Genomic DNA, 26,419 nt, shown 5'->3' with positions numbered 1-26,419 from the left:
CAGTGATTCTGCTGATGCGTGAGGCTTAAGACTTTCTCAATAGGGCATGTCTCTCAAGGTGACATTGAGCCTTTCATATCAAAGCAATGTACTCCTGATCCTGATCCTGGCACCCAGAGCACCAACTGTGGGCCAAAGCAGCACAGGGAGCCTTACTCCCTGAAACAGAGGCTGTTTCAGGGTCATCAGTACAGTCCAGGATTAAATGCCCAGTGTAGCATGGGGGGTTGATCCCAATCTCTAAGAAATCTGAAAAAGTTAAGACTATTTTGAAGCCACTGTTGGGAGTTAGGGCTTCCTCCAAAAAGTCAAAGGGTCTGGCTTAAAGACTCTGAAATCTGGCATAAACCAGGCCCCCTGCAGTTGCTACCTGCCATGGAAGATTTCACAGTAATAGTCACAGAGGACAATCCACCCTCTGCAAGAAGACAGGGGTCCCTGAAGCCGAAAATGTGCTGACCCTAAGACAAGTGAAATGCTAAGATGGAGCAGGAAACCCGGGGACAGACGTGATCCGCATCAACCCTTCGGTGCCCCCCTCTCCTGCCCCAGAGGATTGGCCACTCTAGAGGAAACCACACATACCACTGGTTAACCAGGTAGACAGGCATGATTGTGGAAGACTCAGAAGCAAGGAGTACTGAAAGGGCTAGACGGAAGCCAGGGAGTATACCAAATACTTATTCTTGGCCACAACTCAGTGCAAATGGGATTAGGGGGAGCATTAGGAAGTCACATCTTCCTTCTTTAATCCTCAAGCTCAGTTCCCAGTGCAGATAACCCTGACCTGGGGCCACGGAGTGAATCAGGATACTGTAGAGGCTTTTTCTAGCTCTAGAAACTGTTATGTGCCCTGAACTTCCGGGCCTAAAGTATGAATCCTCATTGGGTAACATGTCTCTGACATGACTACCTATTAAATTAGGCGTTCAGATCAGTGAACTTTCTAAGCTACCTAGAGACTTTCACTATCCCTTCTCCGTTGTAATCTACAGGGACTTGCTGCTCTCCACGGACATAAGCATGACACACCCATTGAAATGTTAGTTTTCTAAAATCCTTTTTCTCATAGAAATCATTCTCATGCCTTGCTGCTCTGGCTATGCTCGTACACAGCATTAATGACAGAAGTGCCCACAACAGAACGGTGCCTTTGGAGCCAGTGAACTGACATTTTCGCCAACTCTTGGCTCTCCCAGCTGCCTCCTGTCTTTCTGGCTCTCCTCGGCAACTTTCTGGTGGTTCATTCCGGCTTCCGAGTCCTTCTCATTTGCAATGTGCCCTCTGCTAGATTACAGGAAGAACGGAGGTGTCAAGTTAAATCGGATAATGTTACAAACAAATCTGCCATCAGGAGGTTCTGGCCTACGTGTAGCTTCCATGCTTCTTTCCTGCACGGGGTTGGCACAAAGGAAACTGCCATTTCCAGTAGGTCAAGAGTAGCAATTTCAAAAACAGTTCAACCTAGTAAGAGACGGGCACAGACCCTGAGATCTGCATTTTCTCTGGTGCCCCGGAGGATTTTCTTCTACTTACTTTTCCTAGTTCATGGTGGTGCCATGGATGACTAAAGCAGCAGTAGGTGAGCTGTCAGAAAAGTGGGCTAGGATGTAGTAATACTCCAAATCCACTGCATTCTACAACCCCAGGGGCAGAGCACCACACGGCAGTCAGCCTGCCTCTCCACCAGTCACCTACACACTGAAGCAGTTTTCATCCCTACTTTGAAAAATTCAGCTTGTCAGAGGCTTTTGCACAGTTGTCTCTTCAATCCTTTTTATGAAAATGACACAAAGCCATCAGATTGGCTTAGCAGGCTCACAAGAGAGTAAGAGAATCACCCAAGGGAATGAAAGAGAGCCAGGGAAGAAACTAGGCAAGGGGACTCCTAAAATCTCAGAAACTCTACCTAAGAGGCAGGGGTTCAACATAAAAGGGTCTACGAAATGCATCATATGCTCCTCTTGGTTCAAAATGAGGCTGACTTGCAAAGGGCTCTCTGTGAATAATCATGGAGATCTATATTTATACTCCTAGAGGGTTGATCCATTTTCACTTAGACTAAAAATAAAATAAATCAAGCATCTAAAGAAAGAAAATTAAGAGACAAGGAAGACATGTTGCCTCCACATTCAAATGTCTAGGGATAAACAACAGAGACTTCAGGTGAGTCCAGAACATGAGCAACGTGTACAGAGAAAACCTTAAAATAAACCAACAGAAATAAAGAAGTTAATGATAAATGCGGGGCATAGTTTCTTTGCCTAAGGAAGAGAGAAAATTCTCCAGCTGTACTGGAGATTTAGGCATTTACCTGTAAACTAGTAGAAAGTGCAATTCAAGAAAATTAACGATTTTTAATACTTACCTTGTTCTCCACCTGGACACTGTCACCTTCCCCCAGCACTGCTGTGTGATGAGGTTCTATTTTTTGCTGTGCATCATCAGGCCCTACAAAAAAGATGACCCATGAAATCGAACGTGCTTTATAGTACATTTATCACATAGTTACAAATGTGGTTAACTCCATAGTACCATAATATTCATTTCAACCTCAGACATAAGAGACTTAGGAATCTCCTTAAATCTCTTGGTTGATTATATCTTCAAGTATTAAAGTCTGAAACTGGCTGGCTTCCAATGGAGAAAAAAACAGGGAGGTGAATCCTGCATCATGTTTCCACTTATACTTTTGATAGCAGGTCTAACAGTCCAATTAATAAGCAAAGTCTTCAGCACTACGTGCTAATAAGAATGCGTCCTTGAGCAAATTATACATACCTCATAAAAATTAAGCACACTTAGGAAAATTAGTAAATGCCATCTTTAATTCCTGCCAGCATGTATTTATGGAGTACTCACAAGAGCCTAGTACTATGAGAAAATCCAAAGAAGAGCAAAGCCAATTCCTGTTGTTGTTGTTCTTTTTTTTTTTAAGTAGGCTCCATGCCCAACGTGGGCTCAAACTCACGACCCGGAGAAGCAAGAGTCGCAAGCTCTACCGACTGAGCCAGCCAGGCACCCCTCAGATTCCTTTTAAACCAATAACTCCAATCTCACTGGGAGGAGCTAAATATAGTTTCATTCTTTAATCAGAGAGTAATTCCCTTGATAAATAAGTAAGCGGGATAGGTAGTGAACTATGAACAAGGCTCTGTGCTAAACGCTGTGTGCGCTGGGGGGGTGTCTTCAGGACGGGCTACGTTTCTACCCCTTCTATAATGACACGGACAGATGAAATACAGATGAAATTGTTTCTTAGTGCAACGATAAAATAATGAGCAAAGTTCAATGAGAGAACGGGGCTGTAGGGGCTAACTCAGGTCTAAAGGCCCTAAGGATTTGTTGTGGAGCAACTGACTTGAATAGAGCTCTGCAGGATTACAGAGACCTACGCTGGGAAAAGCTAGGAGAAAGGGCATTCTAGACAAGACAATAGCCTGGGCAAAGGTAAGGTGCGGGGAACATGCAGGGCGTCTCTAGGGGAAGGGTGATCCTTCTACCACTGCTGCGACATTCCTCTGGGAAGAATGATGGAAATGTAGACTGGCTTCAGATGAAGAAGAGATCTGGAAGCCATGCTTATCCATATAAAGTGGAGGGCCTCTGAGGAGAGAGTGGGGTGTGAAATGGTCAGATCTATGTCTTGAAGACATAACTCTGGGAGCAGAGTATAGAATAGACTGAGGGGGCAAGAGTGAAGTTAGGATGACCTGTTAGGTGTTTATTATCACAGTCTCAGTGAAAATGAATTACAGTCGGGTGGCGCCTGGCTGGCTCAGTCGGTTAAGCAGCTGACTTTGGCTCAGGTTCAGATCTCAGGGTCCTGGGATCGAGCCCCGCATTGGGCTCCCCGCTCAGTGGGGAGTCTGCTTGTCCTTTTCCCTCACCCTCTGCCTCTGCCTCCCTCTAGGACGCGCACACGCGCTCTCTACTCTCTCTCTCTCACAAGTGGATAAATAAAATCGAATTACAGTCTGAACTGACAGAGTGGGACGGATTTTAGAGGTGGGGTTAAGAAAGAATCTAAAGGACTTGGCAACAGTGGGAGAGAGGAGTCCAATAGGATCCTCACTAGGAACAGAATAATAGAGTGACCTGAAGATGACAGCAGTGGTTCTGCACGAGGGTAGGGAATGGAGAAGCCACAGGAGCCTGGAGACAGGAGGTGGGGTTTGGGCTGGTTCTTCCAGTTGGGTAAAAAACCAAGACATGCAAATGGACAACAGAGAAAAGATTGCAAGCAGGGAGAGAAGCCCACAGAGACATCTAAGAGGGATACACCTTCACGACATTTGGGGATATAAATATGGGCATCCCCCTGACACGTTAAAGCTAAAGCTGAATAATCAACTAGGGGATGCTTATTTAAATGAAAATAATAGCTTGAGGAATTATTACATAAACAGACACCTAATTTGTGAATTTTGTGACTACTGGAGTCCAAACAAAGCTACTTTTCTTTCTAGAGAAATCCTCCCTTGTAAACTCCACTTTGGAGATAACCTGTGTGAAGCAACAAGGCTCATTGCGATGCTTGCAAATGTGAAATAGGATTCTAACCGAGCAGGAGTTCTTAACCTAGAGTCAGTGCAGCCCCTGGACTCATGGATAGAACTCAGAGCAATCACTGGATGGCAGATAAATCACATCTTTCTTTTCACGAACACCTAGCTGAGATGTGGCCTTTCCTTTGGTCATGAATGTAGCCAACTACCACACTGTAGTATTCGCTGGGCCGCCGACTCTGTCTCCAGTAGAAATCACAGATATTTTCCTCTCCCATTACAGTGCCGTGGCCATCCCAAAACACACTTCATGTGAATCACTACTGAGAATGCAGAGTAGAGCTGCTTGCTTCTCCCTCTGCCTGCCGCTCCCCACAGCTTGCCCTCGTTCTCTATGACAAATAAATAAATAAAATCTAAGAAAATAAAAAAGAAAATAAAACTGTCTTTCAGGTCGGAGCGGGAGAACGAACCCGATTTGTAGCATGCTCATTTCCGTGGCGTAAAGGCCCCCACTGTGGTCAATTTCAAGCTACTGATGTGAGGTGTGAGGTCAGGGAAGAGGCGCTTGATGGGCCCCTGCGAGCTTGTAACAGCCAGCCCAGCGCACCACTAAAGGTCCCTTCCCCATCGAAGATTTAGGTCAACAGATGTCATGGAAGTGAACGATAGGCCTCCTCTCAGGCTTTCTACTCATGCATGGATTTGGCAATAAAACCGAGAGGCCTGGGAGTCTAAGAATAACCACATTTAGAACTGGGTAGTATCTTTAACTGTGAGATGAAGAAGCATTTTATTATGGGTGCTTTACTGAGATTCCCTGGGCGCAATGGACCATGTCTTTTATCTTCAACTCATTCATAACACAACGCCCATATACATTACCCACAAGGTCTACTCCTGGCCCCTCATTTTATGATGTAGCATGTTCCACCATACATAAACCCCAACAACTTATACAGCCCCTCCCTTGTCTTTATGGAGTGAGCTGGCAAGAGACAACTGTCAAATAATGCAGAATTGGGATTCCTCTGCACTTCCTCTCAGGAGAGCTTGCTTGACTGCGGTGTTCACGGGTCTGTGAGCAAACGTGAATTTAGAAGCAAAGAGTTCATCTTGTCCTGAGAACACCAATCCTCACTTTATATGGAGCACAAATTTCTGCCCACTCTCTTTGCTGCTCTAGGGGAGGAATCACAATGCTGATTCTGAAGAGGCCATGTGAAATGCTCCAGCTTAAGGTAGACCTTTGTTACAGAGGCTGGAGTGAGGTTTCCAGGTCATTCTAAGTGTACCTTTAGCTTCTGTTATTGTTTTATGAAATGTTGACAACAGGATCCCTGAAAACAAAGATTGCTTCTATCTTCTTATCGTTATTATGCTATTTCACCCACCTGGTTATCTCTTGAACCTAAAATTAGTCTCAAAGAAAATATACTTTATTGTTTTTGACTCCTTTCAATTACAAACAGAGCCAAATCAGATAATAAATAGTTTCCATTGAGAAGCTTCGCCAAGAATGTTAAATCTAATAGGGCAGTTAAGGAAGATGTAACTGAAAACAATTGAACTGCAAAGATTTTGGTTTGCCGAACCAGTCCTGAAAGGGCAAAATACTTGAAAACATATTTTCAAGTTAGTGCGGCAGCTTCGGTGTGTGATTAATTGCTGGGCAACTTTTCCCTATGTGCCAGATTTCCTTTCTCTTTGTAAGGACTGCCATCCGAGTGACTGGCCACTCTACACAGGCTGGCACTTCCACTAGAGTTTGATTTCATCAATTTTGTATGTACAGTCGAAGCCCTCTGATCTGATGAAATCAGGATCATTAATTGAAAGAGACAATCAGCTGCCTCCACAACATTTTAAAGTGTATATGTGCATACATTTGCCAATTTTTAGAAATACAGTCAAGGTGGGTTCGCTGATTGGATTGAAGCCCTGTCTTTCGAAAGCATACCTATAATGACTGTACCCACCAAAATCCTTCGAGATTAGTTGCCCCCATTCTTTTTCTGTCATCTTTCCCATACTAATTCAAAAGCTCTTCTTGAGCAACTCACTTTTACAAAGCATTGGCCTTAGTTGTTCTAAAAATACCAACTCCTTTTGAAAAGATTTTATTTATTTATTTGACAGAGAGAGAGAGAGAGAGAGAGAGAGAGTGCGCTAGCTCACGCGGGGGGAGGGGGCAGAGGGAGAGGGAGAAGCAGGCTCCCCACTGAGCTGGGAGCCCGACGTGGGGCTCGATCCCAGGACCGCGGGATCATGACCTGAGCCGAAGGCAGACACTTAACCAACTGAGCCACCCAGGTGCCCCTAAAAATACCAACTCTTTTTTATACTTACTTCATTAATTTACATATTGTTTCATTAAATCACATAATTGCAATTATCGGTGCAAGTGGCATAACAGATTTGAGAACAATCACAACTGTCTCAATTTGGCTGAAGGAAGTAGCAATGGGCAGGCAGACCAGGGTTGCTGATCATCCTGGGTGTTCAAAGCACCTCACACAAGGTATTCCCCCATGGAATGAGCACACTGCTCAGTCCAGTTAATTCTAGGTAAGTGGAGGTCAATTCGGAGGGCTTCTAAGTGTTTCCCCACCTTCACTGACATCCAGGGGCGGTGTCAAACTTTATACCACCCAGAACCAGAAGCAAAGGGCTGAGCACAAACTAAGCATGAATAATGGCTTATTTAAGTCAGTCTGAAACATTTCACCACCCGCATAAGCCAGTTAGGTGTCATTTCAATAACCACAGACAAGTATTTTTTGATTTCTAAATATCTTTTCTCAGCCCCAACAGTATACCTGATACTGGTCCCTCTAGGAGACTGACATCCAAGCTGATAAAATGTCCCACGCTGCAGGGATACAGGATACAAACTCCTCTACCCTTTGATCTCTGTGTTAATGTGTAATGTTATTTTCATCTCAGCTGCAGGGAAGGGGTTCAGTGCCAGTATACTTGGGATCTATTGGCTTTCTGACCATGCAGTTTTTAGTTTCTTTTGATTTTTTCTTTTTATCCTAGACTACACAGATGTCAGCTGAGGGCTGGTCAAAGGACTTGATGCCTCGGTAAATGATGACTGTCAAAGATCCCACTCCAGTAATCTGTCCTGTTGAAACCTCCACCTGTCCTTACTCACAACGTACCAATATCTGTCTTGTAAGAACTTCCTGTATCAATTAATATTTTTTGAGTCCTCCTAATCTCCATTTTATGGAATCTCCGCAGATTACTTTCTCAACCCAAATGGCAGTCTATTTGTTCCAGCTCAATGAACATTTATAACATCTATTCCAAAAGAATGGAGGTACGTGACATTTTGGAAAAGACAATTACTTGCTTATCAGTTCCTGCCATCTGTGGTTTTAAAAGCAAGATAAAATTGAGGCAGTAAAGTCAGAAAGAGTTTTCCGGATTCTCTCTTATAGATTTTTATACGTCAGTACATATTTAATAGCTATCTCTGCTTTGTCTTTTTTCCTCTGGCGATTTGTTCTTGCCCTTTTGTTTTTCTCGTTAACATCTCTATGGGGGGTAGGAGGAAGGGAAGGAGATAAAATTCAAATGAGATCATTTGGCCAGTCGCTCATTGGCTAAAGCAGAGTTCCAACGGGCCAGTTATGCGAGCTGGATTCTCTCCATGGTCCAGTTTACCCCGGACAGATGCAAGCTTGTTCCAGGGCTACAGGCTGTGACCCCATTTCCTGCCAGATGTTTTGCACTTGTGGCCCACGGTCATGAGAGGTGACCAGGCCAGTGAATAGAAATGGCTCAGGAAGCTCCTGCCTTCCCAAGAAAAACAAGGGGATGTATAAGTCATTCTCACCCCCTCCAATTGTTGACCTTTTCACTTGTTGAATTCTGGGACTGAAGGTCTGTTAAAAAACAGGGCTGTAACTACTGATTAAAACAGGTTTTGTGGGGGCGCCTGGGTGACTCAGTTGGTTAAGCACCTGGCTTAGGCTCAGGATGGAGCCCTGCGTGGGGGCTTCCTGCTCAGCGGGGAGTCAGCCTCTCCCTCTGCCCCTCCCCCTCCCTCTCCCCCTGCTCATGCTCCCGCTCTCGCATAAATAAAATCTTAAAAAAAAAAAAAAAAAACAGGTTTTGAAGAAAGGGGGATGTGGCAAAATGGGTGAGGGGAGTGGGAGGTACGGGCTTCCAGTCAGGGAATGAGTAATTCACAGGGATGAAAGGTACAGCCCAGGGACTATAGTCCGGAATAGTGTTGTATGGCGACGCCACTCGCGCGTCGGTGCGGTGAGCACAGCATCACCCATAGACTTGCTAATCACTATCCTGTACACCTGAAACTAATGTAACGTACGTCAACTATGCCTCAATTAAAAAAACAGGTTTTGAAGATTATTTGTTAATTTCTCTCCCCTTCATCCTCCACATCACCAGTTAAACCAAAATCAAATATGAGCTTTTTGTAGAGTCCAGAAGCTAAGAAAGGTTTCTATCCTTTTTAAATGGTTGAAAAGTATCAAAAGAATAGCATTTCACGGGCGCCTGGGTGGCTCAGATGGTTAAGCGTCTGCCTTCGGCTCAGGTTATGGTCCCAGGGCCCTGGGATCGAGTCCCACATCGGGCTCCCCACTCGGCGGGGAGCCTGCTTCTCCCTCTGCCCCCCCCTCATGAATAAATAAATAAAATCTTTAAAAAAAAAAAGAATAGCATTTCACGACCCATGAAAAATATACACAATTCACGTTTCAGTGGCCGTAGTTTATTTATTGGAACAGCCACTCCAACTGTTTATGTATTACTGTGGCTGCTTTTGGAAGGGCAGGAAAGAGTCGTTGCAATTCAAAGTGTATATGGTCCACAGAGAATTATTATTCTCTGGCCCCTTATAACAAGTTTGCTGCCTCTGCCCTTTCCCATTCCACACTAACATTTCCGGTATCCTTACCACCTCGGAATTCACGTGTTCTCTTTATTACTTTCCATTCGTGCAGATTATTTTGTTTCTCTTGAAATCCTAAATCAATGGGCGCTACCTCCACACAGTCTTCAGTCTCCATGTGTATCAAGTACATTGTGATACTCATGATTTTCAAAAGATCATACAATAAATGATGCTTCATCTCTTTCAGATGGTTAATATAGTTTAATTGTGACACGGGATACTACCACTGATTTTTTTCACCGTTTTTCAAATGCTAAGTGAACTTTGCTTCTGACCCATAATTGAAATGCTATTCAGTGAAAGAGGAACTAAGGCCATTTTTACTGTATAAGATCAAAATACATGGGTTTGTATTACCACTATTTTCCAGAAGAGTAACTTGAGGCAACTGAACTCCTCTTTCAGAGATTATAAAGAATGGTTTAAGTGGCTCTGGGTGTCGCCTTCAAGTTCCAAGCAGATGTTATCAATAAGCCAGCGGTCGGAGCTGTATTACCCCAGGAGGTGGCCACGTTAGGGCCCCAGAAAGACAGTTCTTGCTGAGGAGGCTAGCGTGCAGGAGGGGTGTGGAGGCCACGCAACCCCAAAGGGTCTCCGAAATGACAGTCCTGGCCTGCCCCACCCCACCCCACCCCCCATCCACACCATGCATCACTGTCATGAGGGGCAGGGGAGGGGAGAGGGGAGGCTGGTTCTCTTATTTTCGGTTTTCCCAGCAGCACAGTCTGAGATGCATATTTAAGTGCAAGGAATTCATCCGAGAGGAGGACACAGGAAACAACAGTCCAGGAACTGAGAGAGTTAGGTAAGGGAAGGAGGACAAAGAAGAGTGATCAAATGTGTGGGTGGCTGGGACATAAGCCCATGGGGAAAGGCTAGGGAAAGGCCTCACACACGGCGCTCAGTTATCCCACCTGAAGGGTGAGGTAGCTTCTGGGAATGTCAATTCGCCAGAACCGCCACCCTGCCCTGAGTGGGGCAGAGAGAGCAGCCTTCCCAGTTTCGGAGCAAGCTTCAGGCCATGAGACACAGAGCCCCCTGGCCAGCTGGGAGTTGGCCAGCGGGCTCCGCGGAGCTGAGGCCTCAGGGCTGTGGGGGGGCACCTAGAGCATCCGCTACCGCGGGGTTCCGTCAGACCCACAGAGAGACGTGCCTGACACCTGTGCCATTTCCGGGAGGACAGGGCGGCACGAGCCAGCCTACTCTGCTGCGGGGCTGGCTACAAGGTTGAGACTGGAAAAGACAGGTTCCATGGTGGGGCTGCTGTCTTGTCATGGTACAAAGATGATGGCGTGCAGCATGGGAAACGGGCTTGGGGAGTCCTTGGTTCTGGTCCCCGGTCCACCAAGGCATAATCCTGGCAAGTCAAAGATCTTTCTTTAGACTTTACTTTCGTCATCTATAAGATGACAGTTGGTTGGGTCTTGAATATCCTTCCTAGACTAGACTCAGCAAGAGACAAGTGTACAACCCTTAAAGTAAGAGAAAAGCAACTTTGAGATTTCTCAGCGGCACCTGGGACTGCAAATTCACCTCCTTCCACTTCCCAGGAGATAGATTCCTGCTCTCCTTAGCCCATCAGAGCTCCATCCCTTTATCAGCACGGAGGTCGCCAACCTCTTAACAAGGTGTCAACCCACGTGATCATGCGTGGACCTTACACCCACACACAGGCCACAGTGAAATGGCGGCTGTCGTGCCTGCTGTTCATATTCTCCTCCCTCACTGAACATGCTGGAAGCTGAGAGGTGCCCTGTCCTGGGCGTACCAGGATACAGGATGTACTAGGATGTAGAGGGGGCTGGTGCTGGACAGAAGGCGGCATAGTATTCGATTACATGAGAGGTTCCATCTTGCTTTCCCTCTCCCTCAGTAGTTTAAATTACAGTGCAATTGAACCCAAAGCAACATCATCATCACTTACCAATATACACATTCCCAGATATGGTGTAAATGAAGCTTGTCCATCCTGAAAAAGGACCAGCAACATTAAAAGGTTAGTGTCCATAATGCCAAAAGGAACAAAGATGTAACAACTCTCTATGAAATATAAATATATCTAACAGACATGAAAGACAAATTGAGATGAAATCCTTTATTTTCTCTTAGATACGTATTTAAAATTTTAACTTCTGTGAGCTGTTAAAAACACATACTCCCACATTCGCACATGCATGGACACACATATACACGTACCCCTAAACCTAAATGATTTGGCCCACTATGTTTTAGAGCCACCCAAGTAGGCAGTATACAATTCACCTGACTATACAGCTATATGCCAACAGCTGTATTAACAAACCTTTCCCTCCAGTTTTAACGTCATGCTAATAACTGCAACACCCTAATCTGGTTTATCTTCAGTTCATTGTGCCTCCGGGTAGTTTTAAGTGTGAAGAAAATTCTAGAAACACACTTTACTTAGTTTGCTTTGGTCTCTAGTGAACTCACTCCTTTTCATCTATCCTAAAATAGAGGATCAGTTCCAGGGATTTGGGGATGCATGATCTTTGGGCTACACGGAGTTCAGACAGTGCGTGCACTCCCTGGAACTGCATACACAATTTTTCAAGTGTGTACACTTTTCTGGGAGGAGGGTCCATAGCATTCAGCAGACTCCTACTGTGACCCATGGGGCCAAGAGCTCAGAGCCACAGACAACCAGCCACTTGCTCTCCCCATGCCAACCAGCACTGAGTTTCCATGGGTATTCGTACCCACGGCCCAGAAGGGATGCTGCAGGGCCCCGGGGAGACCTGAATCCAGAAAGGGCAAGCTCAAAACAGAATTAGGACATCACTTGTGTGCTTTCAGTGGAAAAGGAGAAGAGGTGGGATGGTGGAGTTCAAAGTGGAAGGGCAGGGCCCAGACTGGAGTCTGTGCAAGAGTCAACGTGGTGACAGAGTGAACAAAGCAAAGGCAGGTGTGGAAGGATCACGGAGGACAACATATACTCTAGGGATGCGGTGCAAGGACAGGCGGGTTGAAACACACAAGAGAGGCACCAAAGAGAGGTATAACTGATTACACTCGACATCAACCAAGTCTGGTTAAGAAAATCCAAAGGATTGAGAAACAGACCAAGACACTTGGGCGGACGCCAGAGGAGATCTTTTCACCCTCCAATTTCCCAGTTTTTCCTCTCTGAGATTTTACCAGACTCAGTTTAAGGCCTCTGAAGTAATTCGACTTGCTGATGGCTCACCCCTACTTGTTCTCCCTTCTGGACCCACGTGCCCAGTCTCCCAGCAGTTAGGGAACAGCACTCACTCCTGTGCATGTGTTGTGGGCAGAGACCCTGGGATGAAGAAGGCCCAGCTGGGCTGTACGAGTTGTGCAATTTGGGGGAGGGAGGTTCAGTGATGCTGAAAGTCCAGGCGAACAATCCACAGCCTACTTCCACTGCTCTCTCCACTTTCTCATGGATGCTCAGCCTCTCCAGTCCTATTTAGCCTGACGTGTAACGAAACTCTGCAACAAAACCCCTTTCCTTGCTGCTTTTTTAAAAAAAATCCACCACCGAGCATTGTTTAAATTGATTTTTCTTTTTCTTTTTTCTTTTATTTATTTGACAGAGAGAGACACAGCGAGAGGGAACACAAGCAGGGAGAGTGGGAGAGGGAGAAGCAGACTCCCCACCAAGCAGGGAGCCCGATGCGGGTCTCGATCCCAGGATCCCGGGATCATGACCTGCGCCGAAGGCAGACGCCTAACGACTGAGCCACCCAGGCGCCCCTAAAATGATTTTTCAAAGTGCAAATGTCCTCGCTGTGTTTTTCTGATTATATAAAAAAAATTCATACCCATAAATTTAAAACATATTTTAAGACTTAGAAGTGTGTAATCTCTAAACTGAAAATCTTTCTGCAATCTTCATTCTTGGCCTGACATAAACATTGCTAGCAATTTGGTATTTATGCTTTCAGTTTCTTTTTTGTTTTCAGCGCTAGGTATCATTTGCTTAAAAACCCGAACAAACTCAATGTTCTATTCTGAATACCTTTCCATGTCAAAACAGAGAAATAACTCATCCTCGGGCAAGACTGCAAAGCATTCCAGTATAAGGACACCTCATAATTTACGTAACCAAGCCCCTCTTCGTGCTTGAAAGGTACTAAAAAATTAATGGCTCCTGAGTTTGACTAAACCTTCAAAGCTCTCCACTGCCCTACCGAGTTTTTATTGGGGACTCCTTTAATTGGTCTAATCTCATTTCTTCTCCGCCCTCTCTGCTTCATTCCTACTCACCCACCCACCAAACAGAAAACCAGTCGACACATAATCGCCATGGCTGGGTTTCTGTTTTATCTTTATACACAATCCAGAAGGATCACACATTTGCTCAAAGTCGTGGCCAAGTCAATGTAGTAAATGCATTCACCTATTTTTGCCCCTTGCAAAAGTCTTCTACTAGCATATGGAGCCCTTCTTCACCAGTAGTAACAAAATTCATGTTACTGGTTGGAAGGCACACAGCATTAGGAAATTGCCTTTTTTTCCCTTCTTTTTAACATGTCGTTCAAGTGCACTTGCTTCTGTTAAACCTGAAAGAGGACTTCCAACTACCTACATTTTGTCCTCAACCTTTCGAATTGATTCCGTTCTTTCCAGCTTGTCTCTTGGCTCACAGAAGACCCTGAGGGCAAAGCATCCCCTGATGGGACCTGAGACCAGCCCCTCAAGCAATAAGGACCACCCTGAGCCAAGAAACCCCTCCCATGATGTATTCCAAGACCCTGATTGATTTGACCTTCACTGCCGACCTGCATGTACCCAGCTCAACCGTGTCCCACATTTTCCTTCTGTAAACCGGAACGTATCTTCAGCACTTTGGAGATAATCTTTGAGACACTAGTTTGCAGTATTCCTGGTGTTGGAATAAATAAATAAATGCCTTTCTTGTTTCACCACTACTTGTTTCTCTGCCTTCTTCCAGCTGCAGTGAAACAAGAGCCCAATGGTGTGAACACTTCCTGTACGTTTAAGAACCATCACATTTTATGAGAAGTCCTTCTCTGCGAAGAGCAGGATTGCATCAGCAAAGCGCTCTCTGGTGAGACGTGCGGGTCCTTCTCATCTTTCCCTGCTCCCTCCCCCCAACTTTATGTCCTGCACCAGGAATTAATGCCATCCGCGCATTTTTACTGCTCAGTCAGAGGTCACAGGCCCTACAGTTTCCTTTCTTCCACCAACAGAGTCTCCACACTGCTGGCGCTGGGCAGCTGGGAAGCCCTTCCCCTTCCTTGGGCCCTGACAGAGCAGGGGACGGAGGTCTCATTTCACCTCTGGCCCCGCAGGATGGTTTAATCAGCACCACATGTAAGTCGGACCTCCTTTAGTCAAACATAAAAAAAGTAAGACTTTTAAATATGAAAATCATTTTCTGTGGCTTCTGCTCTCATTTCCAGGGAGGTTCCAATTCTTGCCAGTGTCCCTACTGAGAGCTTTTCCTGGCCTATCGTCCTTGCTTTAACCCAGCTCATCCTCTCCTGCCTCAGCTGGAGAGTTCCTTATTTCTATGAATTGTACAGCTACTCCCTATACATGTGATGTGGGAAACAGAGGCACAAGGGAAAAAAAAATGTCCTTATTACTTAAAGCTCGCTGACAAGTCCTTGAAACAGGCAGAGGGACAGTCCTCTAGGAACTCAGCTGCCTTCATGTTAATACTTTGCTAGGGGCAAGAGGCAATCTTAGCCCAACCACCAGGATCCTGTGAGTCTACTGTAACATATAAGAATTCCTTTGGAAACTTCCTTTATCTCTACTCCCCCCCCCCACCCCACCAAGATACATGTTGGCAATCACACCCCAAGCATATGGCCCCACTGATACACATCTGAAGTGTCTCATGACTTTTTATTAGACAGTCATAAATGACCTTTTCCTAACAATAGCTAGCCCCCTCGAGGTCCTGGAAACCTTGCTTCCAAAATTCCTTAGAGACATTTGCTCTAACTAACCGCCCCCAACTTGAGAGTATACAATCAGTCGCTCCTCACAATCCCAAGTGCAGCTCTTACTGCCAGGTCCTGACCCCGGGCTTTAATAAAACCACTGTTTTGCACTGAAGACATCTCAAGAATTCTTTCTTGGCCATCGGCTCTGAATCCCACCACTTCAAACCACATCACTCATGACACCTCCCCTACCCCTCCATGGCTCTAAGTTCATCTTGGGCAGGTAGCTCATCACCATGGACTTCATGCCTGGTGATCTGGGATGGAAGAAAGACCCATCTGATCCTCTCCTCCCCCTCCTCACTTAAGCAAATTATTTTTAATTTTTATTTTGAAATAATTTCAGACATACAGAAATGTTACAAAAATAATATAGAGGATTACCATATACCATCCACCCAGATTCTCTAAAAGCTAACATGTTATCACAATATGCTTTATCATTCTCTCTAGAAATACGTATGTATTTTGTTCTGAAATATTTGAACAGGTTTATAGATATATGATATCCCTTTACCTTGAAATAATTCAGTATTGTTAAAAAAGAAGTCCAAAATGAAGTCCTTTGTCCCCCAAGACAGCAAGCCAAGACTTAATTACAACTTTCTTTTTTTTTTTAATTTATTTGAGAGGGAGCGAGGGAGCATGAGCGGGGGGGGGGGGGGGGGGGGGGGGGACGGGAGAGAGAGAGAGAATCTCAAGCAGACTCCCTGCTGAGTCCGGAACCCCACGTGGGGCTTGATCTCACGACCCTAAGACCATGACCTGAGCCGAAATCAAGAGTCAGATGCTTAAATGACTGAGTCACCCAGGTGCCCCTTAATTACAACTTTCAACTTCTCCCAGGAATGTGACATTTTAAGAGTCACCCTGAAATGTCCTGACCACCCCTAGTAAGGTCATCTGCATGAGAAAAACCCTTCGGGGTCCCTTCCCTGCAAAAAAGAAAGACACCCAGGGCTGAAACAATCCTTTCCTTTCTTTTGCTGGTATCTTGCCCCACCCTTCTTCTGCCTATAAAAATCTTCCATTTTTTACAACTCCTGGGAGACCCTGTCTACTTACTAGATGGGATGCTGCCTGAATCATGAACTGTTGAATAAAGCCAATTCGATCTTCAGATTTACTCAGTTCAATTTTTGTTCTTTAGCAGTATATTACTTCCTAAAAACAAGGATATTTTCCTACATAAACATAGCATAATTATAAAAATTATGAAACTGATATGATACCAATGGGAAAAAAATATACAGATATCCAAATTGTGCCAAACGTCTCAGCAATGTCTTTTATGGCAAACAAAAACAACAACAACAAAAATACAACAAAACCAACCACCCAACCACACAAACAAACCCCAAAACAGAAGCCCAGGCCAGGCTCTAATCCTGGGTCACAGGCTGAGTTTAGTCCCCACATCGAATCTCCTTCCATGCGCAACACTTTCTCAATGCTTTTCATTAAAAGCATAGACCAGGTATTTTGTAGAATGTCCCTCAGTTTGGGTTTGTCTGATGTTTCCTCATCATTAGACCAAATGGTTTCATCCCTCAACTTTATTTTTTTTAGAGATTTATTTATTTGTCAGAGAGAGAGCACAGGTAGGCAGAGCGGCAGGCAGAGGCAGAGGGAGAAGCAGGCTCCCCGCAGAGCAAGGGGCCTGATGTGAGGCTCGATCCCAGGACCCTGGGATCATGACCTGAGCCGAAGGCAGACGCTCAACCGACTGAGCTACCCCAGGCGTCCCTCATCCCCCAACTTTAGAGTTTATTTTCAAGGCTTTAATTGTTTAAATTCAGAAGAGCACAAAGGAGGAAATAATGAATATACGTGCTGCCATATTTCCTTTCTTTTGTTTTACAGATAAAATCCTATAGGTGAGAGAAATGTCCCCTGATTGCCTTCAATCCATTTGCTATACAGCTAAGGGGACCTTTCACTTAAAACCTTTCAATGGCTCTCTGCCCTCCCGGACAAGCCCAGACTCCAGGCCCTCCCTGACAGACAGACTCTTCTCAGTCTGGTCCTGCTTCTCCAGTACGGTCGCCCCTCTGCTCGTCCTACCTCCTCGGTTCATTCTAACCCAGCAAATCCCTCCAGGAGAAGGAGGAAGCGGAAGGCCAAAGCCAACCTTACAGGGACCTTGTGGTACCACGGAAAACAAAGCAATGAAATAACTATAAAACAGCAACACAATCGAACGCACGCTATCACAAGCAGAAAACGCAGGTTTAAAATTCAGCAAAAGACCCTCGGGGCGACCTAGGAGCAGACTGTTAGCCGGTCTGAGGCAGTTTCCTGGTGTGTAAAATAAGGAAATAATATGTACAACGCGGCTGTTATGCTGACCAAGTGACACTGTGGGCCCGGTCTAAACATATACACATATCTGTATACTATACACGTGTCCGTGTGCTCGATGTTGTCACCACAAATGCCAGTTCCCCATTCCTGTGCCTTCCTTCACTTTCCACCTTCCTCCCACTTTATACGCGTCAGGAGGTTGCAGGGGTTGCTACCCATGCTTCTGATAAGCTGTGACCCAGGCCAGAGGAGGGTCCTTGTCACAGAGATGGCCCCACAGTCCCCAGAGCACCACCCTCAACTCCAAGCTGACTGGTCTCTTGGACCGCAGTGTACACTGAGCAAAGCTCAGCAACGTCATTTCCCCAAGTGTAGAGAATGGATCTTTGCTGTCCTTATCAAGAACCCTGTGGCACTTAGGGTATTGTTTGTGTCCCATTGAACACCGCAGTCTAGAATTGGTAGCATAAAGTGGGCTTTCTGATCATACAGCAGCTGACAGCTCACTAGATCTACAAGCTCGCCAAGCACAGGCATTTTACCCCCATCTTATTAGTAAACACAAACAAGAGAGTTATTGGCATTATAGCTCTGCCAAAGAGATAGGAAAAGAGGTAGATCATTACATGACCTTGTAGGAATTCTAGCAAAAGAAAACAAGAGAACACCCATTTTACCAAATTTGGTGACATCAATGATAAAATGCCCAATGATATTGCATAGAATGGTACCAACATAAAGATACTTGAGATGACTGGCTTTCCAGAATAAAATATACTCAGAATGTTTTATATATACACAAGAATGATCATACTTCAGTCTATGTTTATAAGCCATAGGCATATACCATTAAGAGCTATCTCTAAAGGTCCTGTATTTTAACAAGAAGAATCGCAACCTACAAGAAAACCTTCCCCTATGGTTCAGTCCACCATTGATAATATTGAACATTCACTGCACCAAAGACTAACAGAAAAACTAAGAAATGAATAAAACTTAACATTTTGGGTGAGAAATGTATTAGCAGCACAAGGTCTCTGGAATGAAGACAGCTTTCTCGGTGCCCGGAATGGAGCCTAGCCCTCTGGAGGACAAGCTCTGCTGACTACTTTCTTGTCAATAAAACAGCAAAAAAAAAAAAAAAAAGGCATTAGAATCCCCTGGGAGCTTCCTGCTCTTTACAGACTAAATGTATAGGGAAGTTTTCCCCACCACTGAGATATATTAATGTGATCATTTTTAACTAAAATAATACGTTACTATTATTTCTTAGCTTTATTTGGACATTTTTCTCATCTTTATTTTTTTTAAGATTTTATTTATTTATTTGACAGAGAGAGACACAGTGAGAGAGGGAACACAAGCAGGGGGAGTGGGAGAGGGAGAAGCAGGCTTCCCACTGAGCAGGGAGCCCGATGCGGGGCTCGATCCCAGGATCCTGGGATCATGACCTGAGCCGAAGGCAGATGCTTAACGACTGAGCCACCCAGGTGCCCCTTTTTTCTCATCTTTAAGTATATAGTGCTCACAGATGGCTTTTAATTGCTCAGAAAAATTCAGAAAATAATTCAAATATGTAGTTATAATAATAAAATTATACTTAGGGCTGTAAAATAGAAATGATTTAGGCATCTGAAAGATTAAGGCCAAGACAATTAGGAACTAAAATATATAGAACTCTTAAGGATTAAATAAAGGTTCAGAAAGCAGTAGAAACCTGAAATAAGCAGAGAACACCTGAAATAAGCAGAGAACACCATAAATGCCCTAAGAATATCAAATGGCATATTTTGACACCTGTTTTTAAGAGAAAAAAGATTAAAAAAAAATTTTATGGGGCAGGTGGAGGGGCAGAGGGCAAGGGAGAGAAAGAATCTTAAGCAGGCTCCATGCCCAGCACAGAGCTCGATCTCACGACCTTGAGATCATAACCTGAGCCTAAATCAAGAGTCGGAGATTTAACCGACTGAGCCACTCAGGCGCCCCAAGAGAAAAAAGTTTAAGTAGGACCTGAAACTATGAAAAAAACCCCAAAACACCCCATCAAAGCTGACATGTGTTTAAACTCTTAGAATGGTTTCTTATTTTACACTATCAACTTAATTTGTTCTCTCCTAAAGATGATATATTAGAAAAACACAATACAGTTTTCAAACTGGGAAGACTCATTTAAAAATTTTCAAAAATTGTTATTTTTTTAACCTATCTGTAAAGTCTTGGATTTATTTACCAATATGCCCAAGGTACTACTGGTAGGGTGGGTAATGGTGAGTAAATGTCCACTCATTTGTCTGCACCTTGTGAGTTGAGTCACAGCAAAAGTCCAACTGTGTAAGTCAGAACCTCATCCGTAACACGCCCTCGCTAGTTGACCTTGAGTAAGTTCAAGTAACTTCTTTGTACCTGTTTCCTCATCTGAAAAATGGAACTATCACAGTCTTTACCTCACAGGCTTAGGAGGACTACAGCAGTTAATACAGGGGGATTTCTTAGAGCAGTTTCTGGCAAACAATAGGCACTTAATAAATGTTAGCTATCACTATTATTGTTACTACAGGATGATTCAGTGAAGTGTGAGCTCCCAAAAATGTTCGTGATATTCTCTATCATGGATTTTGGCCATTTTTTTTTCTCTTTTCCAAAACCACATTTCTTTAAAAAATGCAATTGCATCTCACTACATATGAAAATCAATTCCAGGTGTAGATATATTGATACAAAAGGAAAAACAACAAAGTATCTGTAACAGAGAGAACATTTTCATGATCTCGAGCTGGGAGAGTTTATTAAAGAAGCTACACAAAGCACTCACTAACCTTTAAGGAACTGACCAATACGTTTAAGGAATTTTTATTTATTTTCATATAGAAAAGTATAAATAGTATATAGAAGAGTGAAAAATAAGGCAAAAGGGAGACAATATTTGCATCATGAATAACTGACAATGACAAGCATTCAGAATATATAAAGATCCTCTGAGACCAACAATGTATTATATGTTAATTGAATTTAAATAACAATAAATTTTAAAAAATAATATATAAAGAGTCCCTACAAATCAGTATGAAAAAGACAACTCACCCAAAGGTAAATGATATGAAGCTTCTCACTGGATAATTTTATGCTCAGGCTCTGGTTTGTGTTCATCACTACTCTGAAGACGTACTAACGTCCATAACTGTTATGAGTATATCCTAAGGATGAGGGGCATGGTGATTGAGTACTACTACTGGTAAGTAGAGTACTTGGTGATGTACTACTGGTAAGTAGAGAGCTTGGAAAAAACCAGCCATTAATTAAATCATGCATTCTGTGTAGTGAACAAATTCAGCCCTTCTTCGCTCTATGAAAACACCCGAAAATCCAAAATTCCCCATGAATCATCCACGTTTGGGGCATCCTCCCTCAAAAAGTAGATAATGACTGTGAAGAGACATTCAGGCGGGAACTCTGAGGAGAATTTACCATGGCACCCCCCTTCCATTTTCAAAAAAAAAAACCTCACTACTTCATTTTCGAGTCATGGACCATCTGGAAAAACGTATGGCACTTGGACTCAAGATCATAAACTTGGCAAGTTGACTCTAAGACACCCACTGCCTCATAGTCACGCCCTGGGTTATCTCTTCTCTGAGCGTGGGCTGCACTTGGTGGCCTGGTTCTAACCAACAGAACTGCCAAAAGTAACGGGATGTCACTTTTGATATCGGGTGACAGAGAGACTCTGGTTTCCATTTGCTCACTCTTTCTTCCTCTTTCCCTTGTAGGCTCTGATAAAGCCAGAGGCCACATTGTGAGCTGTCCTATGGAGAGGCCCACGTGGCAAGGAAGTAACAGCGGAGTGCAGCCAACAAGCGTGAGAAACTAAGTGCTATCACCAACCACGTGGGTGTGGGCTTGGAAGTGTATCTTTCCCAGTTGAGCCCTGGGATTGCTGCAACCCCCTGACACCTCCATTGCAGCCTTGTAAGAGTCCCTGAGCCAGAGACCACAGCTAAAGTGTGAGGTAACAAATGTTATCTTAAGCCACTACATTTGGGAGTAATTTGTTATACAGCAACACAGATAAGTAATACAGTAATACTTATTTAAACATATCCTAATGGGATTTACTGAGTAGCTACTGTATGCACAGCATTAAAATCTACTTTTTATTTTATTTTATTTTTAAAAAAGATTTTATTTATTTATTTGACAGAGAGAGAGAGACAGCAAAGAGAGAGAACATAAGCAGGGGGAGTGGGGGAGGGAGAAGCAGGCTTCTCACTGAGCAGGGCGCCCGATGCGGGGCTCAAGCCCAGGACCCTGGGATCATGACCTGAGCCCAAGGCAGATGCTCAACTGACTGAGCCACCCAGGCGCCCCTGAAATCTACTTTAAAAAAAAAAAAGATTTATTACTTTATTTTAGAGCAAGAGTGGGTGGTGGGGAGGGATGGGCAGAGGGAGAGGGGAGAGAGAATCCCAAGCAGACTCCACGCCGAGCACAGAGCCCTGTGATCACAAGTGGAGCCAAAACCAAGAGTCAGACACTTAACCGACTATGCCACCCAGGTGCCCCTAAAATGTACTTTTTAGAAAAGCGTTTTGAAGCATGGGTTTCTATTTTTCCCCCAGTTTTATTGCGATGTAATTGAAAGGGCTCCTTTTTGTTTTTTCCTCCAACAAAAGCAAAAATACATTGACAATCCTTCAGAGAACGTATGCGTTTCCTATTGCTGCTGTATCAAAGGACCACAAACTTGCTGGCTTAAAACAATACAACCTTGTTATCTAATAATGCTGGGAGTCTGAAGTCCAAAAATGGGTCTCGAGGGTCTAAAATCAAGGTTATCAGCAGGACAGCCCTCCTTCTGGAGGCTCTAGGGGGAAATGCATTTCCTTGCCTTTTCTACCTTCTAGAGATCACCCCTACTTTTTGGCTTGAGGTCTCCTTCCATTTTCAAATGCAGCAACGGCATCACCTAGACCGATGCTTCTACCGTCACATCTTTCCCTCTGACTCTCGCCCCCTCCTTCGTTAACACAGACCCTTTGATTATACTGGGGCCACTTGGGCTATCCAGGCTACCCTCCCTGGATAGTAGAAATTTGGGGGATTGATGTATATATACTGTAAAGAAAACTAAAAGGTTGGGGGAGGCAAAAAATCCTTACAAGATGAAGTTTTTTTCCATACCGTAACCATCGTCCATTTTTAACACTGCAGATCACACCTTTAAATACCTAGTGGCAGTGCGGCGCCTGGGTGGCTCAGTCGGTTAAGCGTCTGCCTTGGGCTCAGGTCATGATCCCGGGGTCCTGGGATCGAGCCCCACACGGGGCTCCCTGCTCCACGGGGAGCTTGCTTCTCCCTCTGCCTCTGCCTGCCATTCCCCTGCTTATGGTCTCTCTCTGTCAAATAAATAAATAAAATCTTTTAAAAATAAAAATAAATAAATACTTAGTGGCAGAATCACTGTGCAGGAAGATGGGGAGCAACAGAGATGCTGTTCAGAGCCTAACTTTGATGCCATCAGAAGCAAAGGGGACATGAGGACTGATATATTCCTAGAAATACAGATTCAGGTCCTTCTCAGTGAATGGTAACAGTGTTATCTGTGAGTCAGTTTGCAGCAAAAAGAATCAGATTGCTTTGTAAGAGACGGTAAAAGTCACGGCAAAACAAACAAACAAAAAACCCCAAAACAAAAACAACTACTTATTCTAGCCAGAAACTAACATGAAAATCGTGTGGCCAATGCTGGAGGAATCTGTTACTGTCAGAGACTTGACAAATTGGATTCTTTGTAAGTGATGCACTGTCCAGGCTCCGTTCCTGCTATCAGCTCCCTTCCAAATCACCACTGCATGAAACATCTGTTTTCTGCAGGATTAGCCCAACTCCACAGCAATACGCCTTAACCAAAGGGAAGAGAGAGATGCTAAAAACCAATTCTCATACTATTTACAGGAAAGAATTCAGATAAAACCTAGTCTGATTCACAAGAAATGTTTCCAATCACCCTTAACTGGATGTCCCTTGGGAAATCCGTATTTCCCTGGTATCGGGGATGCGATGATAGGACTGCATTCCTCTACTTCTATCCCATTGCTCTGGTAATGATACAATGATGTCAACCTTAGATCAGTGAGATTGCAAAGCTTATGCCAAAAGCCAAACATAACCCAGACATCCATGTCAAATCCCCTTACCACAAGTAACAAAACAATCAAAATATTATAAACAAAACATGTCCAGGACCCAGCCAATGACAAACACATTTTAAGAAATATTGGATACAGCAAAGCACCCAAATAAAATGAATTTAAACAGTCCTTGGGTTTTATAATGGAATTTGGCCCGGAAAGGTGGTTTAAAAAAAAAAAAAAAAGGACAAAGGGTGACCTTGACTTGAATAACTTGATAATAAAATTTATGCAGCATAATCTCACCAGCCAATATGGCTGATTATAGGCACCCAGAACTGTCAAGTCTGTAAATAATAAGTGCTTTATAATACCTGAATTAAATTGTCTGGTACCAGACAGATATGCCTCAAACTTTGGATTTGTCACCAAATGTAATGCAAACATGGATGAGAGTGTGTGTGTGTGTGTGTGTGTGTGTGTGTGTGTGTGTGCGTGTGTGAGAGAGAGAGAGAGAGAGAGAGAGAGAGAGAGAGAGAGAGAGAGACGGAGAGAAAGACAGACACACAGAGACAGACAGAGACACTGAGAAAAAGAGAGGACATGCTATACCTGGACTGATGTCTTGAAAAAGATAGGTTCTTTGGCTTTATAGCTGGGTTTATAACAGACTTGTTCCAAGTGGGTTTATACTGACTCAGTGATAAACGTGCATTTCTAAGCTACTGGCTTTTGCATCCCTCCAAAAATGTTCTTGAAAACAAATCTCAGGTTTAGAATTTTTAAGGACAAAATAAAACCGAAGTCTAGCCTTTTCAAGGGACATACACACATTCTCTCATGAAGCCATATAGAGTGGTGACGAAGGGTAGAACAAAACTCAACATGAACCATCCACTTAGCGTCAGTGGGGTCACCAAGCAACTGGTACTCTCAGATACTCCTGATGGAAAGTGTGATTGTGTTTGTGAATTGCAGTCTGACAATTTTTAAAATGTTTTAAAATTAAACATGCATCTACCTTGTGACCATCCCTGGAAACCCACTGCATCAGAATAAGTCCCTGTAAGGAAGGACATGTGTATAAGGATGTTTATCGCAGACCAATGTGCAGTGGCCAAGCACTAGGTATGAAAGGAGTGCCTGCTGAGAGGCAAGAGCTAAATGCACTGCACTCAACCCATAGCACAGTATACCGCCATTATTCAGCAAGATCTAATTTGAGTATATATCTACGATATATCCTATAGAGCTGGGATATATAGGAAAGGTACTGGAAGGAACTGGAGGGAAGCAAACTCGAAAGTAAAAGAAAAAAGCACTGCACTAAAGGTTAAAGCATATGTGCTTTCAGGGGCGGCCGGCTGGCTCAGTCAGAAGAACGTGCAACTCTTGACCTTGGGATTGTGAGTTCGAGCCCCATGTTGGGTATAAAGGTTACTTAAAAATAAAATCTATTGTAGCTGGAGTGCTGGGGGGTGGGAGGGATGGGGTGGCTGGGTGATAGACATTGGGGAGGGTATGTGCTATGGTGAGTGCTGTGAATTGTGTAAGACTGTTGAATCACAGATCTGTACCTCTGAAACAAGTAATACATTATATGTTAAAAAAAAAAAAAGAAGACAGTAGGAACGGAAAAATGAAGGGGTGGGATATTGGAGGGGGAGATGAACCATGAGGGACTATGGACTCTGAGAAACAAACTGAGGGCTCTAGAGGGGAGGGGGGTGGGGGGATGGGTTAGCCTCGTGATGGGTATTAAAGAGGGCACGTACTGAATGGAGCACTGGGTGTTACACGCAAACAATGAATCCTGGAACACTACATCAAAAACTAATGATGTAATGTATGGTGATTAACATAACATAATAAAATTAAAGAAAAATTTTAAAATAAAGAAAAAAATAAATAAAATCTACTGGGGCACCTGGGTGGCTCAGTCACTGGGCATCTGCCTTCGGCTCAGGTCGTGATCCCAGGGTCCTGGGATCGAGCCCCGCATCGGGCTCCCTGCTCCGCGGGAAGCCTGCTTCTCCCTCTCCCGCTCCCCCTGCTTGTGTTCCTGCTCTTGCTATCTCTCTCTGTCAAATAAATAAATAAAATCTAAAAAAATAAAAATAAAATCTATTAGAAGAAAGCATATGTGCTTTCATACTTGTTGTTATAAAAAAATTGTGTTTAAGGGTAGTCATATGTCTAAGTGAATTAATTAAAAAGTTTTTCTGTACCTAAAAATAGCCAGAACCACAAAACCAAAGAAGAAAATAATGGATCCAAGGTGAATGCCTAATGACCTCAGGTGCAACCACTTTTAAAAATAAAATTGGCCTCAGGGCGCCTGGGTGGCTCAGTCAGTTGAGCATCCAACTCTTGGTTTCAACTCGGGTGGTGGTCTCAGGGTCGTGAGATCAAGCCCCACGTAGGGCTCCACACTTGGTGGGCAGTCTGCTTGGGATTTTCTCTCTCCCTCTTGCCCTACCCTCGCTTGTGCTCTCTAAATGAAATCTTTAAATAAATAAATAAATAAATAGGCCTTAAACACTTGGGAGTTTTCTAATTAGTCTTTGAACTTAAAAAGTCAACTTT

At 43.9% G+C, this 26,419-nt stretch overlaps 1 protein-coding gene across 3 annotated transcripts in view; it reads right to left on the bottom strand.

Moving 5' to 3' along the window:
* The window catches only part of PIR (pirin), a 103,368-nt gene that overhangs the window by 9,497 nt on the left and 67,452 nt on the right, over window positions 1-26,419 (bottom strand). For all 3 annotated transcript variants that reach the window (XM_027608965.2, XM_027608966.2, XM_027608967.1), the window contains exons 7-8: window positions 11,366-11,410; window positions 2,369-2,451 (exon numbers count right to left, since the gene is read on the bottom strand). In XM_027608965.2, coding sequence (XP_027464766.1) covers window positions 2,369-2,451; window positions 11,366-11,410 — 128 coding nt within the window. The remainder of the gene's footprint in view (window positions 1-2,368; window positions 2,452-11,365; window positions 11,411-26,419) is intronic.

The sequence above is a fragment of the Zalophus californianus genome, chromosome X, assembly GCF_009762305.2.
Source record: "Zalophus californianus isolate mZalCal1 chromosome X, mZalCal1.pri.v2, whole genome shotgun sequence".
Taxonomy (NCBI): domain Eukaryota; kingdom Metazoa; phylum Chordata; class Mammalia; order Carnivora; family Otariidae; genus Zalophus; species Zalophus californianus.
The sequence above is the reverse complement of the archived record's forward strand: the minus strand, read 5'-3'. Positions and strand labels throughout refer to the sequence as shown.